General features: G+C 45.8%; 1 protein-coding gene across 6 annotated transcripts in view; it reads right to left on the reverse strand.

Moving 5' to 3' along the window:
* dock4b (dedicator of cytokinesis 4b) overlaps nucleotides 1-21,029 on the reverse strand; it is a 125,519-nt gene that overhangs the window by 90,945 nt on the left and 13,545 nt on the right. For all 6 annotated transcript variants that reach the window (XM_037121611.1, XM_037121608.1, XM_037121610.1 and 3 more), the window contains exon 2: nucleotides 923-1,006. In XM_037121611.1, coding sequence (XP_036977506.1) covers nucleotides 923-1,006 — 84 coding nt within the window. The remainder of the gene's footprint in view (nucleotides 1-922; nucleotides 1,007-21,029) is intronic.

The raw sequence follows: 21,029 nt of genomic DNA on the forward strand, positions 1-21,029 counted from the left end.
GGATTTTGATTTTGTTCCCTCCCTTCTGGACCGAGCATTCCGCTGGCTGCGCTATTGTCTACTTCCTCTGGGCCTTTTACCGCAACATCCTATCCCCTCTGTGGCAGGCTGGCTGGCAGCACGACTGGCTGCTCGACCGGCTGATTCCCTTCGGTGCGGGCGCGTTGCCTCCGTCTACTGACAGGAAGTGAGACGGCGCGAGTGTGTGTGTGTGTGTGTGTTCTTCGAGCGCTTCCGGAAGTGGGAGGCATGCACGCGTCTGTGCTCGGCTGCTTGTTTTGTGGCAAGGTGTGCGTGAGAGCGTGGCCTCTGCTGCGCTCAAATGATTTCAAATGATATCCGGAGATGAAAAAAAAAAAAAAAAAAAAAAAAGGACAGAGGATGCAGGGGACGAAAAAAACTAAAAACAAACAAAAAAAAAAAACGAAACTCATTAACATAGATATGAAGAAAGAGAGTGAAAGGGAAAGCGAGCAGAGGAGAAAAACAGACTCAGCGTGGGCAGGAAGGCGGGAAAAGCAGGGCCGGTGTGCCGCGCAGGAAACAACAGCAAACACGATCATCCACAGCCATCCATAGCAGGCATGATGCTGCTCATTTCATGCACACGCTATCAAGAAGTCGCATAAGAAGTGCGTTTCCTTGTGTGTGTTTGTGGTTGAGGGCCGCCGTGTGCATGTGTACAAAACGGCACAGTTTTTGATATGTAACCGCTTTCACACAGATTTAGTCGAGTTTTTTTTATTTCACCCAAAGAGGAAGTGCAACCAATACTTCACAGGTGTCGAAGTGTGCTCACTTCACTGCTCAAGCGAAAAACAATTGCTTTCCTTACATGCACTATTCTGTTGTTTCACGCCAAGTGTGTGTGAGTGTGTGTGTGTGTGTGTGTGTGTGTGTGTGTGTGCGTGCGCGCATTTACCTTCACATTTTTCCAGGATCTGCACCGTGTCTCCAATTTCTAGTGGGAGGCCATGCTGGACTGTCCCTCGGAAACTGGCCAGCACTGCAACAAAGAGGAGACAAAAAAAAACACCCACTTGAGTCTTTTTTGTTTTTGTTTTTGTTTTTCTGTGTTTGAGCTTTGTTATGCAGAGTAAGAAAAAAGAAAAAAAGGTCCCAAGACATAACACACAACGCTTCAGAAAAAAAAGGAGAGGAGGTTCAATCAATAACCTGTGTAGGTGAAATAAAATCAAAGCTTATAAAATATCTGTGTTTCCGCACAAACCGAAAGTAGTGATTCACAAAACAAACTTACATAAATGTGCCTGACGTAATGCAGAATATATGAGGCGGTCTGGATGTATTTGCGGTAACACACTACACATCCGTTCCCTACCGAACAAACCAGCAGACTTCTTGGAGACACTTATAAGGTGGTAAAAAAATAAAAATTAAAAAAGCCTCTCCATCATGTTTTCACACACCGGCGACGACGTCTCAGTGAGAGTGGACACAGAGAACATCTGCGCAGAACTGTCAAGCTCTTAAATGTTTTTTTATTGCCCCAACCTGAATCTAAACGGATAAACACAGACACGGGGGTGGACTTGGGCTTGAAGACGTAACAGAAAAGCCTTGAAAGGCATCGAGGATCTGATAAAGGGAAGTGATAGAGTCGCATTATGGGAAGTGCATGAATCATGGTTTCTGAAGCTTGACCCATATTAAAGACAGGAAGGATATCTCTGCCACTGCAACATCATTATTTTCATAATCTGTCTTCTCTATTACCAAACTCTCTAGGTATCCCTTTAAAGGGAGGTCGGGCTCAGAGGCAGGGAGAGGAATCATTTATATAACAGATGGAGGTGTGCAGAGAGAGGCCAAGTTTGATACGGAGGAAAAAAAAAAAAAAAAAGTCTTAAGCTTGGATGTCAGTTCTTGAGTTTGGGGTTTGGAGTTTGTGTTAAAGGACAAGTTCATCCAAAAATTCATCCCTGTTCAGATGGAGGTGACTTATCGTCGTCCACAAAACGTTTGTGGTGCTTAAAAGCAAGACAGTGATGCAGTTGTTTTTTTTTTTTCCTGAATCAGCGGAAGTAGATGGGGACTCCTCTAAGATCTTAAGCCTGTACATGTTTAAAGGGATATAAACGGAGAATAGTCGAGGAGGTAGGGGCCGAGAGATGGCCTATCAGCAGCAAGCGCTACTTTGAGAGTGTGAAAGCCATCTGCGGAGAGTGTCAGTTGACAGCTCTTCAACCGGCTCTCTTAAAAAAGAAAAAGGAAAGAAAGAGAGCCGCATCCCGCCGACTCACTCGCTCGCTGCAGCCCGACGCGCAGATAAATTAACCAACACGCACTCAAACCTGCCTGTGCACACAGTTCAGTCAACCCCTGCACACTGGTGTTCCTACGAGCACAGAAACGCTGACAGATCGATGCACACACAAGCTGCCGGAGATGTCTACACACAAACTCGCAAAGTCGCACAAGTAGCCTATTCAAACAGCGACGCACGCAAGCCCACACAGACGTCCATTCATACATGAATACAAACATGCGGGGGGGGGGAGTACAGCTTCAGTGGGATTTGGAGTGGAAACGTATAACAAGTGTCCCCCTGCCGCGCAGAGCCGAGCCAGATCCCGCGTTTAGAGGGAATTTCATTTCTTCCGCCTGCGGGGCTTCGTCCAGGGTACCTGAATGCACCATCCCAGCAGCACTGCGAGGGTTCTTCTTGCCCTCCGGTGAGGGACTGTATCTAATACAGCCCGATTTATAGACACAGAGGGCTGCACCCAGAGATCCAGAGTACAGACGCTGCGGATACAGAGGTGATGATTCATGGACACTGTGACACTGTCCAGTAAAGCAAGAAAAGACACGTATTTGAGTTGGTTTCCTGGCAGAGGTAACATTGTATTACTAAACAATTTTGTCTGTCAACCAAAATATGTTCTTTTTTTAAAAAGGAGCATTATGTAGTTTTGAAGAAAAAAATTCCAATTCAAGGGAGATTAAGCTCACCCAGAACACGAACTAAAGTGAGAAAGGTGGCAGGGTCCACCACAAATTAAAAACAGAATGAAACGGTTTTGTCCTTTAAAGGTCAGTTTGTTTATTCAGTTTATCTCAGGCATGAAAATGAAAAGAGATATTGATGTAGTCTGTCTCCAGAACTACGTAGTGCACCTTTAAAGGGAATTTGGTGCATATTATCACCAGAGCAACTTAGATTTTGTTCCCCATTTCTTTACTTTATATAGCAGAAGCATTTTCTGTATGTTCCTCATTGCACTCCAGTGACACTCGTTTATACTGCAGCTTCATGTTGCAGCCAACAACAACTTCTTGGTGGATAGGGGAATCAATGTTTGGTCGAATTTTTTAGTTTTTCAAATTGTTTACATTTTTTATTTTTTGTATTTGTTTAAAAAAAACTGGCAAAAAACACAATAATGGACAAAATACTGAACTTGAACTTCATTATTAGACTAAGCTGAGGTGCTTGAGCTTCAATTTTCTATTGACAGAGGGGCCCACAACCCAAGAGAGACTCTGCTGAATTACATCCAGCCCACTCTCACATGTTGACATTGATATCAAGTCTGCTGGTGAAATCAAACGGCAGCTAGACACTCTGGGCTGTGTGTGTGTGTGTGTGTGTGTGTGTGTGTGTGTGTGTGTGCGTGCGTGCGTGTGTGTGTGTTTAGTCCATGTCCTTGTGCATTTTATGCTGAAGCCTCGCCAGCGCCTTGTTATCCCTCGAGCTGCAGAAACACTATCTTTACAAGGGATTTGTCACAAGTGCACATCTGACTTTGTAATTCATTCAAAGGCCAAACTGCTTGCACACACACACACACACACACACACACACGGGCTGAGAAACCTGAAACTTGCCTACTTTTTGTAATTCATTCAAAGCCCAATTACTCACACACGCACACACACACACACACACACACACACACACACACACACACTCGCACACAGAGGCAATCACAGCAAACACACTCACGCTCACAAAGTGTGCCCAATGCATGAATTATCCAAGTGACTTTCCCAGCTGCAGTCGGCTAAATTATTCAGTTTCAAGTCGCCGTTTTCTTTTTTTTTTTCTTCCGCAGTGAAACGAAAGCTTCCCGCCCGTCAATCCACAAGCCAGCTGCTGTCTGTCTGTCCGTCTCTAACTGTCTATCATCTGCCTGCCTCTGACTGTCTGTCTGTCTGTCTGTCTGTCAACTGTCTGGGCTGGCTAAGCGCCAACTGATGCAGGGAGACAGGAAAGGTGCTTACACTTGACGGAATTGATCTGTTGCCGTTTTATCAAAAGCCCTGGGATTGCATCCTATTACGCCAGAAGAAGAGAAGAGCGAGTACAAATTGGGGCGAAAAAAAAAAAAAAAGAGGCTATTCGACCACACAGCTGACACACACACACACACACACACACACACACACACACACACACACACGTCTAAGTGAATGCCATCAGTGCGTGAATATCCAATAGCATAAACTGAGCAAAAGCAGAGCTGCAGATGCTCAGATATGACATGAACGCACACAAATTGTCCATCTACTGAAACCAGTTTCCAGATGCCACGCAACGACCATCATTTCAACCAGAAAAGGGGCAAACTCTGATCCTTTCTGACACACCCAAACACAGTCTGATTCTATGTGACACCAGGCCCACTGGGTCAAGGCGAGGACGCAGCTATTTCTGACCAAACCCCCCCCCCGCCAAAACTAGACATTACACAAAGACAGCAGTCTGGACGGGCCGCGCGCACATGGATAAACAGACGGAAACAAAACCGGGGGAGGGAGAAAAACTACGTGCGTTGTCAGTGTTCTCGGGAGAAAACAAGAGAGGCGAGGGAATCGAGACTGACAAATGCATCAGCAGAGGAACAGAGAGCGAATACAGATGCTAAAATAGAAAAGTCAAAAGGGTCTGCGGTGGACAGCCGGTTGTTTTAACGCTGATCGAGTGCGTCAGCGTGTCCTGGCGGGGCTAACGTGGCACCACTCGCCACTGGACAGCGTCACGGTGGCTATTTCAGCATTTGTGAAGGTTATAGAGACAGATATACTGAGAGAAGGTAAAGAAACTTGGTAAAAAGGTGGAAAGGTCAGAGAGAGACTTTTTGTTAAAATCACTCTTCACCTACTTGATTTCAAACAAACTATAGACTTGGATCAGGACTTTCTTGGCGTCTCAGGTTAGTGTGTCAGTATGTCTCATGCCTGCCTGGATCCAAGTGGACTCAATAAAGAGGAGCGTGAATTACAGTCTGCAGGGAAAATGAGCTGTGTTGTTACCCTCTCCACTGCAGCGGCTCATTAACTGGGGGTTGCGTGATGCTGCTGCCAGTGTTGCTGCTCCGTCCCCTAATTGCGTCTGCTCGGCTCGACTGTATCATTAAACCGGTAATATTATGCGTCGGAGTATTTTCGGTCGCCTTCAGGTTGGGAGTCTTCACCAGCAGCGACAGTGTCGTTTTCACCTTGAGAGTCTGTCCTGGGAACACGTTTGGTGGCAGGAACACAGCAGCGATTCTGATCACGTGGCGAGGTGTTTACAGGTCTGTCTGTCTCTCTACGGACAGATCTGTCAGCGCGATAGCATCCCAACTTTGCAAGACACGCTCGAAACTTCACTGGCATGTAGCTGAGATTAAACGCATGGTCCAACCAATGAGTACTGAGTGTTATTGTAACCATGTAGTAATGAGTACTGGCTAGTCATGGGCCAGCACATGAACACTGTTCCATAAACATGGGTTGGTCCATCACCTTTGGTCTAAACTGATGGATTTATGGCCACAAATGTACGGTCACTTAACCAGAACTGGCATCTTCCACAGCAACGCCATTTTTTTAGAGTGATCAATTTGTGTTAATTCATAAAGATCTAGGTAAGCAACTTAAATGTAAAGATTTGTTCCAGGGTTGTAAAGACTCAACAATCAAATATCTTCCTCCACAAATTCAAACTGTGCTCAGAAGGAATAATTTTGAAATGACAATTATGATCGGAGAGATTTAAATGTGTCAGACTCCAACAGATTTTCCCTTTAGACAGTTGGTCTAACAAATCAAAACTGGTCGATGTCACCTTGGGCTTGGTAACTTGACTCGGACATTGTTATTTCGAGAATTCTGTTCACCGATGGTTATTTGCAAATCAATTATTGAAAAACCACTGATGGCGTCATCAATAATGAAAATGATCATTGCCGGCAGCCCCACCTCTCACGTCTGACCAAACACGAGTTTGCACCGAAAGCGAATAATCTCTTCATTAACTGACGGCGACTGTGTCCACAAGGGATCTCGAAGTCAGAGGTTGCATTTCGATCTCCTTAATGCGCTTTCACCGCCGCCTTAATCCATGAGGACTTTATCTGTGTCTGCTCGTCTGCGAGTGCGTTCTGCTGAATAAGTCGAGATCCCTAGAAAGCCCTACTGGCTCGGATTAGGCTCGCATGTGTTTTTAGGCTGCCACTTGGAGTCGCGGGGGCCTGTCAAACCGCGTTACATTCGGTTTGCCCGTCGCTCTGTCTAAGCCCCTTAAAAGAACGAACACCGCTACGGGCCCCCCACCCCCCAAGTAAGAGGGGCACCAGCCCCCCTCCCTCGATTAGCAGCCCAGCTGAATGAGGCAGGTAAACCGCCGGTGATCAAAGCTCGATATTATGATGCTGCGGCACTCAATTTAACAGAGATTTCACCATTAAAGTGAATATAAAAAAAAAAAAACTCTGAAGAAGCATGAAGAACATTTCTGTCTCATTTCCTGTGGCTTTTACCAGCGTTTTTTTTCTTTTCTTTTTTTGCGTTAAATCACGGGGCAGATTTCACTCAACAGTGCCCGTTTATGTGCTTTTTAACCTCATTAGCCCGACCCTTTCTTCTCTCCCACTGATCCGACAGTGATTCACGTGCATAATCCACTCCCACATGTTAATTATACAGCATTTATATCATTAATATGCTAATTCTGCAACACGGCAACTGGTGCTCCGCAAGCCCCCCCACCCCCGTCTCTGCCAAATGTAAGGATCATGAATATTTAGTGAGGAGTGTGTGGGAATACCAGAGCGAGCATTATGAAGAGGACACACACTAAGCATGCATTTGTAGGAACGCATTAAAGGAGCAATACGTAGGAATTTCAGTTTGAAACGTTTAAAAAAATAACTGACATTTTTAAAAGGAATGTGAAGAAATTACTACTTTGGTGTTTTTGTCAAAAGATCTTTTGTGTTGCAGAGATATCTATCAAAGTTAGCATGCTACTGTGCTCCGAGCTCCCAGTCCAGACAGCCAGCTGCACCGCTAACTGAGCTAACCAGCTAACGCCAGCAACAGTTTGCAGCAGTTTCTGTGGTGACAGGTGATGAATTCAAAAACAGGTCAATGAGTTCTGAAGAAGGGAAGAGCGATGTCCAAAATGGGGAAGCAGTATTTGTTTTCATCCTCTTTCTTAAACATTTACGAGGTGGACACTTTGAAAAAGCATCCAGCACGCAGAACTGAAAACCAGCGACGCCAATAAACCTCCTCACTTCCCCGCGCTGCCAGTCCCCGTTCTGCTCGTCCGCTGTCCAAGAGCGCAGCGCTGTCAGAGGCTGCGTTCGCCAAACCAAAACTGCCTTTTATTCCAGCAATGTGACTAAAAAATTCCTCCTCAGACCAAAACTAGCTCAGCTATGCTGTCGCCCGAGCCAACATGCACACTGTGTTCCTAATCAAAAGCTTCAGGCGTTTATCTTTCTATGTGGTGAGGTAGAAAGGGGCTCGAAGGCCTCAGCTTCATGTCAAAGTACTGCGCTGGTACCACAGCCTCATGTATTCAAGGCAGCCAGGTTGCGGATGCGGTTAACAACACACAGGACTTACTCAGGGATCATGTGTAGTAAGAAAATCCAAAACCACAAAGACGTGTTTATGCATATATAAAACACACTCGCAGGCACAAATACACACAGACTCACACAAGTGTGACAGAGCAGGAGAGGAATCTGACAGCTTTAGAGGCAGATTAAGTCAGTGTGTGTGTGTGTGTGTGTGTGTGTGTTCGCTCGTGTGCATCTGCAGGAAAGTGATTCCTCTGTTTGAGCTTGGAATGCTGGGAAGTGGCATCATGCATTTTTAAAGCCGGGGGAAACCAACAGGGGTCGGCGGCGGGAGAAGGGAGTCACGCAGATGTCGGAGAAAGGCCTTGAACGAGGACTCAACCTGGCAGGAGCAGAGTAAAAAAAAAAAAACACACACACACGTGTGCAGACATGGAGGTCTGATAGGGGGTGCAGACAAAAGCCGGAGGCCGGCGGAATCACCCAGGAGGAACGGCTTTCATCTCGCCTTCCCCACTGACAGACCGCCAGGCTCCTTTTCACTGCCTTTGTGCGAGCGGTGACAGCAACCTCACTGCCATTGCTAGCAACAATAACCCTTCGCCCAAATCGCACTGCTGGTGCGGGAGCTTTCCAGGCAGAGCTGTGTGAGGAATGCTATTACTTTACTTTTTTTTTTTTATTTGTGATGGCGAAATAGTACAGCTCAAGGGCTCGATATCATTTTAGAGCCGTCTCTGTGTCGCAGCCCTGATCTGACAGTATCTGACGCTTGAAAGAACCCCAAAAATAAACTGAGCAGGTGACATACACACACAAATACACACACACACACACACACAGCCAGTTAATGAAGAAGGTGTCTGTAAACTTCTATGATCTCCTGCTGCTTCTCACTTCAATCTCCACTGACATGATTAGCACCGAAGAACCTGCCGAAGACTCAATCGCACACAGTGAGTCGATTCATACTTTCAAAATAAAGTGCGGAAGGCTTTTTTAAAGGGGCACGACGTGGTTTTGGAGAAGAAATTATAACAATATCAATGATGTAAGGATAAAAATATTTATTTCTTCCACAACTGAATAAACAAGCTGTTCTCAGAGGAAAACATCATCAGCCCAGAATGCTGTTGGAAGCTATGAAAGTGGCAGGGTCCGCCAGATGCAAACAAAGTAAAACAGTACGATTCGTTGTCCTTTAAGGTCACTTGGTTTATTCAGTTTATTTAGTCATGAAAACAAAAAAAATAAACTTTGTTTAGGCATAAAAAGAAAAAGAAAAATCAGTTAATGAAGACATTTCTCCTTAATTTATAATTTCTTCCCCAAAACTACATAGTTCTTCTTTAATATGTGGAGAAAAAATGTAAAGGCACTATTTTGTTTCATTAGCTTTTTTAATTAGCATGATCAACCACCCAGTTAACGTTAGCTTTTTGCCCAGGTCATCGAGATCAGAGCAACAAAAGCCACATTCAGTCTGCCCTACTGGCCTGAGCGGGAGGAGAAATCATAAATGACTCAGATTAAATAGAAATATAGGTCAGGGCGCTAAAACCTCACCTCATTCCCAGACATTAATCTGACTGTGTGTATGGGGGGGTGTGGGTGGGTGTGTGTGTGTGTGTGTGTGTGTGCAATTTCAAAGCTAGCTAAGTGCATGCTTAGATAGCCCACTGATGCCAAAGTTGAGATGAGATGATTCATTATAATCCTCTTGGGAGGTTTTTTTCGTTTGTTTATCTCACCTTCATAATACATTTGTCATTTCTCTCACTCTTCTGTAGTATTGATCAGTGCAGTGTGACATCATTGTTCCTCCTTTTTGTCACATCGATGTCTACATAATGAGAGTGAACATTTTTAAGTGGCTTGTAGACTTGAATAACAAAAAAAAGCACCTGCCCAATCCCGTCTGATCACTTCTCAGCATTTCATTTCTTTTATATCTTGGCATAGCACAGTGCAGCCAACGAGAGGCACGATAACAAAAGGGACTTTTCCTGTGACTGGGCTGAATGGCATTCTTGCCAGTAACAAACTAGCTTCACTGGGAAGTGTTCTGACACCAGCGCTCCCCTGGAGGATAAGATAATGCCTGGTGAGCTGCCACCAGAATTTAACTGTGTTGTTTCCGTGTCAGCAAACACAGAATACACCAAACAAGTTCAAGAATGAAAGTAAAGTCACTCAACCTCAACAGCTATGTTGCATTATCAAAGCTGCACTCATTGATTTACAGGCCACTCGGGGGAAGAGAAGCACATTCAATGTTATCTAAAAAGTTGACAGTGCTAATGTGCAAGCAAAGAGTTGCCTGTTTCAAACACCAGACTGGTCCACTCAACTGACTGAACACAAACTTTAAAAAGGAACAGTCCATACAACCAAAACAATGAGCTGAAAGACGCTAAAATGCAAAGTAGAACTGAGAAGAACGATGCAGAGTGAGGTGACAGTTCTCTTTTTCAGTCTGTCACTACAAGTGAAACCTTTCACATAACAGTCATTTCATCAGTTGTTGATATTCAAATACTGATCAGTGCAGCTTCATAGAATAAACCCCCCCACACACACAATTTGCATCAAACTGCAATTATTAAACGTGCAACAGAAAGTGGCTCACCCGAATTGTTATTACACAGGAAAACTGTGGGTGAAAACCACTCGGGCATGCACTCAGTGGGTCAAAGTTGTGACAGGAAGTTGGTCAACAAACTGTGATGGCTGTTAACAACAAACTTTTTTTTTTTGCCTGAAATCTAACAGTTCGCCTGAGTTTGATCTTTCAAATGAGCAAAACTCGGGACTAAAACCTCACCCGATCATCTTTCTTTCTCCTGCCTCACTCTTTTTTCCGCAATGTTGCCCAGATTTCATTTGCTGGGCACAATGTTAGAAGGGAGGCCGAAACTTCTCGTGATTAGCGAAAAGACAAAATCCTTGAAATCACAATGCGCGATCTCAGACAGATGCAAAGGCTGGGAGCTGCAGCTTTTAGAGAGGCCGCTGATTTTTTTGGTGGTTTTTTTTTTTCCAAAGCGGCAGCTGAAGTCGCATCGACGCCGGTGCCTACACATCCTCCCACACCGCAGAAAGATAGATGGCGAGTGGAGGAAGAAAGGCTAAAATACAGAGAGGGAGAGGAGGGAAATGAAGGGAGTGGGTGTGGCCGGTGATGAAGCAGCACAGGAGAGACAAAGAGAGATTGTAGAGGATGATGGAGGGAGAACCGGAGGGACAGAGATAGATAAGTGGAGAGTAGGCTGCATCTCCCACTGACAGATGGAGCAGAAAAAAAAAAAAAAGAAGAAAGATGAACCCGACAAACATCTGCTTCTCTTCCTTCAGGTGCAACGGTTTGGAAGTGGGCGTGTCGAGCGAAACCTCCTGCGTCAATCTGTTTATCTTCTCGGTCTGACTCACCACGAACCTCTCCCCTTCCTCTCGGTTCTACCTCCGCCGTAGCCTCAGCTCGCTTTCAGGGAAGAGGAGGTGCGGCTGACCTCCATCTGCACTTCAAGCCCTCTTGAATCAAATTACGACAAATTATGCACTCGGGCCGCGTGGAGCACATGCAGATGTAAACACAACTCATACACCCGACGCTGACGGGAAACCAACAGGAGCGAACACGTGACCGCGTGGACCCCCCGAATACAAGCATGTGTGTTCTTGTACCTGTAAGTGCGTGACCTTTTCGCGAGTGCACAAAACTCTGCACTGATTTAGCGAGGTTGGGTGTTTAGCTGTCAGCGGAGCTATTAAACCGCGCGTGACGTCATATCTCGCCGACGTGACATCAGAGACAGACCCCCCCAACCCACGGCTGCAAAAGCACACACTCGTTCTCGACGCTCCAGGCTAAAAGCAACCCGAAACAGCAGCTGGGTCCACGCTGAGGGTGATGAAACCGTGATGAAACAAAAAATCCACCCAAAAAACGGCTTTCTGTGGTTATGTCTCGCAGCCGAAAAATAAATCAAACAGCGAAGGTGTGGCCCTTGCGGGGAAAAAAAAAAAGGAAATAAAGAGGGAGTTCTGCCCCGAGGTGAAGTTAAATCAATTGGATTCTGTAAGCAGAGCAGGTAGAAAAAAAAAACAAAAACGCAGCAATGGTGTAGTTTCAATTTTTATTTGTGCTGCGCGTCTGTCAAGGGACTTGGGAAATCGGAGAGACGGCGCGGTGCAGCCGACAGCCACTGCCTCGAGCCTGTAAATGTACAGACACAAGTGGGATTTGTGCTGACTGGGGAGCGAGGGGAGAGGAGTCTGGGTAAAGACAGATAGAAGGAGAGACAGACAGACAGACAGACAGACAGACAGACAGAGAAGGAGTTGATGGACGGATAAAGACAGCAGAGCATGGAGACTGGCAAACAATGCAGTTGAGAGGAGAGATGAGAGGGAGGAAAGAAGCCATCACTTTGTTTGCCCCTGTACTGAATGTCTACAGGGCAGCACGTCGAGGAGAAAATATCTGATAACTGTACATGATGTGATCAAACTTTAGCGGGAGTGGGGGGCAAAAAAAACAAATAGCAGTGGCAGATTTACCACCCACAATTATAATTTCAACATGTGGACATTTACTGATTGCGCCTTTAACTGTGCAATTCTACTGCATCTTACTTATTACCCTATAAAACCAGATCCATCAGCTTCAAGCTTCCTTTTTTTTTTTTTTTTTTTTACATTTTTTATTCTGATTACAGCTCCAGGTTCAGAATGTACCAAAAAAACAAAAAACAAAAAAAAAAGACTGTCAAAAGCGCAGTTACCAAGCTCCGGCAGAGAATGACATTAAAGCGGCGCAGTGGATCAGAAAATAGCAAAGCTCCCACTTGTTAGGTAATAGAAAAAAGTAGTTATGTAGCCCGTGAGAGAGAGAGAGAGACAGAGATGCACATTGTCAGGGCAACAGCAGGTCTCTCAAAGCCTTAGTCTCGTTTAATTGCAAAAACATGCGGATGGATGACAAAATTGAAGGGAAACTTTGAATAGATGAATGGAGAATCATCGCGACTGCAGATGCTCCCATGCCAGCCGCACTGGGCCACTGACTGGTTGATGAGGATGAAAGTGAATAATATCCTATGAGCTTTCGACTCAACACTAAAGAAAGCTAGCAGAAACTGCAACACTCTCTCCGAAATGGGCACTGTGCCGCCAAACTGCAGTCTTATGGTATAGAACTGCTCTCCATATCCAGTCTGGTGCAGTGGCATTTCTCTTCCCTCCACCCGGGGATATATAGACACAGTAGCATGACATTTGCAAGAAGGATCGCAGGTTTGACACGATGGCCTCAGAGGTATCTACTGAAGATAGCATGCTAACCAGCTAGCCCCATCCTGTCCGGGTCCAAAGCTCCTTTGCTTGCACAGTAAACACTTACACTATCACAGACTAACAACACTCCCCTTGTCCCTGAGCTTCCAGCCCAAACCGCTAGCTGCATGGCTAATGGAGCCAACTAGCAATGGGAAGCTACAGTTAGCAGCAGTTAGAGGTTCCTCTGGTTAGAACCTCCCTGAAGGCTGTGATGTCACAGCTATACAGTCACTGCGCAAAGCGTATGGTACCATTTTCTCATCGACACCCAGAATAAAAAAGTATGAACCTGAAAATGAGCATTACGTGGGGCCTTTAAAAAATCCGTTCAAAGCACAGTGTGTTTTTTAAAATCTTTTTTTGTACATTATTGTAATCTTGGTTGGTTTACCAGTGCAGGAGAACTGTAATTTTCATGCTTTCTTGAATGAATCAGTTGGACCTTGAACCTTGAAGTGGGTTTTTTTCTAAAGCCCAGGGCCGATCCCTGAGCTGAGCAGCGCTGTGTTTGAAGGATGCTTCTCATTTGTACACTCAGCGTGTGTGTTACTGTGTTAATGTGCCGGTACCATACAGTTGGATTCTGTCATATCATACTGGACAGCTGGCGCTTTTCACCTCATTAAAAACTATTTCCCCCACCCTGCTCTGATGAAAAGCATGTTGTTCGGCACACATGCAGCATCCCAGCATGCACGTATGCATGAGATTGACACACACACACACACGCCCACATGCGTGTTGTTAGCATGGTGAGCGGAGTTAGCCCGGCATCTCTGAATCTGCGCTGAGCCATGAACGACCATATGGAGGTTTTCTTCTTAGTCAAACCCGCTGGATTGCTGCACGACAGTAGCCCGGGAACGACTTGCGCGTTTTTTTTTTTTATTACACACAGATGGAGGCTGTTTTGAACACTGATTTGTTGTTAAGGCAACATGCCGCCGCAACATCGCCGCCGCACACTCAATTGCAGGGTGACACAAAAGCCCACAGACGACGCACGAACTTCCAGCAACTCCTCCGAGCTAAAATTAAAACTATTGTTCAGCATTCCTCGCAGCAGAATGGGATCCATCCGTGTTTCCTGGCTCCGAACGGGAGCGGACCAACACAAAGATGTGCTTTAAGGGTAATTCTACAGAGCATGCACCGTAATAAAAAGGGCAGTAATGCTCTCGAGCTCTCTGGGGTACAGGGCTGTGGTGCTGAGGGGCGCTGAGGAAATGAAGAGAGATTTCACAGCATCGTTTCTGTGAAAAACCACAGCCTGTCTGTTCGCCATCAGCGCACACACACCTTGCGATGTATGTGACATTTGAATGCACCTTAAAGATGTATTTGTGTGTTAGTCATGTCTAAAAAAAGTGGCTTCCGCTTCATCTGTACAGCGACGACGTAACTAATTAGTAGTCATTTCATTGCTGATTGAAGGGAGCAATGTGTCTGTGGTGGCAGGGTCCGCCAAATATAAATGAGTAAAACAACATGAACTTGTGTCGCCAGTTTGTTTATTCAGTCCCGCAAAGAGAATTTGTTTATTTAGTCTGTTCAAAAAAATATCAGTCAATTAGGATATTTCTCTCCTGATTAAAGTGTCGCCATCAAAACTACACAGTGCACCTTTAATCTGCAGATCATTTTCATGATTAATTTTCAGCTATCACTAGTCAAAATATCGTCTATCGTCTATCCAACAGTTCAAAACCCACCAACTCTTCATCCTTATTTTCAAGAAGCAGTTGCATGGGAGTGTTTGACATTTAAATCTGAAATATGACAGAATTTATTAATGTAATCGTTACAGCTCCATAGCCTCTGAATCACAAACAAACACTGAGAAAAAGGAACGACTGAGGAGAAACGCTGGCAGGGTACGAATAAAAATGTTGGTACAGGGAAGTGCCAGAAGAGCGAAAAAGGGTTGAAATATAACTTTAGGCCGCAAGAAGCGGGTTAATATTGACTTCAACCTTGGCAGCCATCTTTATCTAATCCCCCTGCCGATTATAAGTCTTCCATTAGTGATGAGGCTGACCATACATGTCCCTTTGAAGCATGATATGAGCCAGTCATGGACTAATGACCCCATGCTGCTCCCGCTAAATGCTAAGCCTCCCAGAAGACACAGCGACTGGAGTGCGAGGAAAACGAGAGGCGAAGACAAAGAAAGTGGGAAGGAGGGGAAAAGTGACGACGCTGATGATAGGGCTGAGGCTTATTTCACAGCCGAAAACAATTCAAGCAATTAAAACAACTTGTTTCCATGTCTGCTTAAAAGTTGGTAAATTCTGCCGCTAACCACCAAGAGTCTCATTTAGCTCGGTTTGTTGCAAGCAAGATAAAACACAAGAAACGAGGAGTGGGGAGAGACATGCATCACAAACAAATGAGAGGGAGAAGAAATCCCATCGGATGAGTGTCCCGGAGATTATTCTATACGTTCGCTTCACATCCTGGCCTACTAGCCTTCATTCTGCCCTCCTCCCGAGCAGATGGAACAAAGAGCGCAGTGACAAGTAGAGACAGAGAGACTGTATGAGAGAGGAGAGAGCACTGAAGCATCAGTGAGTGATTGGAGTCACCGGGGGAGTGTATGAAAAGCACGAGAGTGAATGAAAAGACCACAGTGCGGGGTCGTCCGCGCCGGTGCCCGAGGACCGCCGGGCGCAGATCGGGACGTTAGATGTGCGCTCAGACTCGCGGCGTGGGGTCGAGGAGCGGGAGAGAGGCGCAAACGCCGCGAACACGCCGTTGCTTGATGAGAAAGCACACGCGCGAACGCACACCGACAGACGGTGGTAGCCACAAAGCACAGCCAGGCCAACTGAAGACGACTTCACAGGAAGTGGCAGCGTGGAAGCAACTCAGAGACACACACAAACACACACACACACACACGCTGGTGCACACTCATGGCTCCACTCAAGGACACACAGATGGCAGGTGCTACACAAACACAAGCCACTGGAGCATATCTTATTATTATCAGCTAAGCCTGCCAAGCAGCCAGCAAGTCACTGCTTCACAATAGGAGCTTCTTGCAGCTTTGAAGATGTTCCTTAAAATGGGAAGAGGGCAGCTAACAAGTTCGGGGGGAAGCTGTGAGGCAGCGACTGGAGGGACACTTGATGGCCGAATGAATGACAGAGAGAACTGTGTTATGAGCAGGAAGATCACTAGACAAGTGCACACCCAGCTTTAAAAAATATACTATATAAAAACAGAAATTATCTGTATAAGTCGATCTAAATCACAGAAATATTGCTCTACGCTGAACATAATACTGCCACCCAAACCTAAACGCTGAATGCAAGAATTTCTGATCAACCTGTGGCTGAAGAGAGGTGAGAGACTAATAGCAAGATGACTGAGGAAATGGTTGAACAAACACCGATGACTCGATCAAGATTCGGTCTCAAGGTGCAATTGGCCACCTTCAACAGTTCTCTTAATACATCCATGACTGTGGCTGTTGTTAGCTCAGTTAGCAGTGCATCTAGCGAGACTATGAGTTGAGAAATGTTTTCCACGCATCTTCAGAAGATATCACAGCAGACTGTGGCATAACATCAAGGCTGTTAATTCATCACATTCTGTTGATTATTTCAGTTAATGTTTGGATGTTTTAAACTAACATTCTCACGTATCACCCCTTTAATACTGCAAAAAGCAAGGCAGCATCTAAAAGTGGATGTAGATATTCCAGGGATTTTGTCAATAATCAAAGTTACGTGATTGGTTTTTAGAGAGTTATTCACCGGCCTCCGATGATGACAGACTTACAATATTTTAACGTTAATTATAAAAACTGCTCTATTTTTTAACAGAGCACCAATTAGAGTCGGGATAAAGTTGAGAAAAAGAAAGTGAGGAAAAGGCAGAATTACCGGTCACGCAATCAACTTCTGGCTGGACGGAGAGTAGAGACGGACCGATTCTCAGAACTTCGACATCATCACCACACAACACAAACCACAGTGTAAAACACAGCCAACTCTGGTTGAATAAGAGAGATGTCAGAGCATCACTGTGGTGAAGATGACAAAGGAGAAGCAGGAGAAGGAGGGAGGAGAACAAGAAGAGAGGAAGATGCATCTCTCCTAACCAGCTGATCAGTCACATGAGTTTAATGTTTACATTTATCAGACGCTTTTGTCCAAAGCGACTTTCAGTAATTCATTCATAGATTCATACACTGATGATGGTGGCTGCCATACAAGCAGCAGCATGGGGTTCAGTGTCTTGCCCAACGACACGTCGACCTTCTGATAACAAGATGCTGGCCAGTGTTCATTAAATTCAAACATATTCGCAGAAGGTTTCTCCATCTCCCATTCAGCCTTTCAAAAGAGGCAACAACCAATTCAAGCGGGTGTAAAAACTTTTGTGGAGGTTAATTCAAGTTTTGCCATTACCATCGACCTTACCGAGTAAGAGACTACAAAATGTGCATCAGATACATTGATGGAAACGCAGTGACTCTGAGTGAAGGAGTACTGCTTTTTGCAAGTCCAGAGTTTAATCAGAGTCTGATTTTGAATTAAATCTGCAAATCTGTTACCAATACGGTTCAGTATCCTTGGGGCCTCTGAACAAAGAGCCATTCAACCGTCGCGTTTCCAAGCACAGGGTGTACCAGTGGGTATCAGGCAATTCCAGGCAGCAGAGAGAGTTCTGTAAGCTCGAGCTCAGCAGAGTAGAAAGAGCCGCCGAGACCATTTAACTACAATGGAGCTGCGCAATGACAAGACGGCGACAAGCGGTGAGGGGCGGCTGAACCGAGAAATGTGACGTGCACGGAATCTGCCGTCTAGCCCTCGCCTCGGAATAAAAATAAAATGTTTGCATGTGATACGCATTCCGCTTTCCATGAGATATGGAGAATGAATGAGTGTGTGCATGTGTGTGTGTGTGAGTGTGTGTCCATGTCTATACTGGCACCGACTCTCATTCTTTCCTATGGAAGAGAGCCTCACACACTGAAAAACAGAAGAAAATGAGGGTTGGATTCCGTGGCTTGCTCGCGTGCCAGTCCCCCTCTGACATCTGCTATAACTTAGACGGATCAATAATGGATGTCACACATGCAAACACGCCGAAATATGTGAAAGTAATGGGGCAGATCGGTAAATAAAAGTTCTGGCAGAAGTGTTGCAGAGAACGCTTGGTTTACTGGAAGTTAAGAAAACTTTCAGGGAAATGGGCTTCTTCTGGAGGAAATGGGTCTCCTTCCCTTTTAGAAGTGTTTTGGTCACCAACCGTCGCGCTTTCTCTCAGGAAAGCCTCGTGACAAAAAGTCTTGAGAGGTGATTTGCTTTCATGCTCATCCGGAGTCCACGTAAATGAGGAGAGAGAGAGAGAGAGAGTGTGTAAACAAGGGCGGACTGGGCTGGCTTGCAAACTCATTCCAAAAACAGCCATCTTTAGAATGAAGCCCTCTGTTCCGCCCCGCACTGCGCTGCACTGTGCGCCTGAATGTATGGCCTGTGTGCGCACGTGGTCGAACATTCCTGCAGGGCTAAGGGCTTCAGCTGTCGTCGGGGGGCTATTTTCCTGTGCGCTGCATGCCACCGATGGATCAAGGAGGCTTACTTCCTCCAGGGGTCGGAGATCTTTTTTTTTTTTGGAGTGGGGGGGCTCGAAGAGATGGAGACGCAAACAAAAACCAGGAATCAAATTTTGGGGTGATAGGGAACACGGATCAGTTTGTCAAAGCAAAAACCTGAGTGAGAGAGCGTGGGGAGAGAGCGAGAGAGAGAGAGAGGTAGGAGTAGCCACTCAAGTCATCTCACACCATGAAAATAATTAACCGATACTCAACCGTCACACAAGACAATCCCTGGTGCCCGCTTTGAATGTTCGCTCTCAAGCTTTCGAGAGGAGCCGCTTCACACGTCGCCTTAATCTTGTCCATTACTACGACGACATCGGCGCCGAACAAAGAGGCTCGCTCTCCAATTTGTTTCGATAGCGGCTCTGGTTTCTGTCAGTGGGTGAGATTCCCAATTCCCCTACATATCCGCCAGATTAAACTGGGGGACGAGAGAGAGGGGCAGGGTGGGGGGGGCGCTGCGGCCAGAGCTGATTCAGACACGGCGGAGAGCGCCGAGCTGACGGCCGCGCTCGGCTAATTTGCTCGTGCTCGTTTTGTCCGCGCAGACAAAATCAATGGAGTGGAGTAAGAAGTTGGAGGGGGCGAGGAAAAAAAAGAAAAAAAACGCCCCAGTTTCCTGATTTAGGTCAACTGCAGTTGTGTGCACCCTGACGCTGTGTGTAATTAAATGAAACTAGTTAAAAAGTCTGCAGGAGCTCTGAACTTGAAGAGGAGGGGGGGGATGAGAAGAAGGGGGAGGGACGAGGCTGAAGTGATTAATTTCATCTTTGTTTTCCTCCTCCCACAGTTGCGAGTGAACACCATTATACAAAGTAGAAAAAAGGTAGCCTCATTTGCGTGCCCGTTCAACGCCCGGTGCTCCCCTGGGGGAAGGAAGGCATAAAAGATTCTAATGAGCCACGGAGAGAGTTTCCTGAAACACGGAGCGGGCAGATTACAGACACACTGGGACGACGCTGCCCGGCTCGCCTCAGCTCTGAGGAGGGAACTCCACGCGGACCGTCAGTTGACAGCCCCATCAAACCATCGCGCCGTGCTGTCTGCCTGACGCTCTCTCTCTCTCTCTCTCTCCGCCTCACTGTATCCCCTGCGCTTCATCTCACCCATGTCCACCTCTGTCTTCCTTCATATTCTCATCCCCGCCGGTTGTGTGTTGCTCTGTAAAGCCTGGCAGATCACAGACAGTGACATATACAGTGTAGGGGACTCGCTGGCGTATGAGTAATGTATCGCCACATCAGCTTTCAAAGGTGCACTCAGTCAGAGAGGAAGTCTGAACGACAACTAGTCGTACAACGACGACATGAACTGACATTAAAGGGGCACTGCGCTGTTTTGTAGCAGAGATCCAAACTTATTTACAATATTGATGAGGTAAAAAAACAAACCATAACTCCACAACTGAATCAGCAAGCCATTCTCAGAGGAAAATAAGGTCCACTTAACTCTGTTTAACAAAAAACAGCTAGTCTAAAATCGTTCTCTTTGGTTGAAATGTCTTCCCCAAACTTTCAAAGTGCAACTTTAATGACACAGAGGTAAGTGATTAAAAGCTGTCAAACTCTCCACACATTCATTTCTATCACATTGTGCATTAAATACCACAATAATTCTGTTGAGTGTCTCAGAGGCTGAAACAATAAATCAATTAGTTGACTGACAGAAAAATCAACTGGCTGCTTTCGAGATGATAAATCAATCAATTAGGTCTTTGTTTTCTGCCAAAATTGCCAAATATTCCCCAGTTCCAGCATCGCATTTATGAGTTGACTATTTTTTCTGTTTCAGATCATTATGAACTGAATTTGTTTACACCCCAGGAAATATAGGCTCCTATCACTCATCATTTGATTAAATCGTCCAAAAGTTTGTCTAAAAAGGTGAGTGCAAATCATGGTGTCTAAAATCTTACTTTGACATCAGCACCTGCACTGGAACGCCGGCCTCAGACGCGCCTATTCCTAGACACAGCTGTGCATGTGTTTGTCTGTTCCCACAGCTTCAATCAAACAGGCTCAGTCACTGCCAGCCAGTGTCACCCAGTCTGTGTTCCTATAGGTGGTGGTGATGTTAAGGTTACTGGTGCATTAGGGCAGCCTGCGCAAAGAGGATTATGGCTGGAGTCCAGATGAGGGTCCCCGGGGAGCTTATGGGTGACGCATCACCACTGATGATGCCTGGAAACATTCCCCAACAAATCAATGGCCTGGTTCCAAGCAGCCATTCAATCACTACCATCATCACACTAACCTCTG

This window comes from Acanthopagrus latus, chromosome 14 (genome assembly GCF_904848185.1).
Source record: "Acanthopagrus latus isolate v.2019 chromosome 14, fAcaLat1.1, whole genome shotgun sequence".
NCBI classification, from domain to species: Eukaryota; Metazoa; Chordata; class Actinopteri; order Spariformes; family Sparidae; genus Acanthopagrus; species Acanthopagrus latus.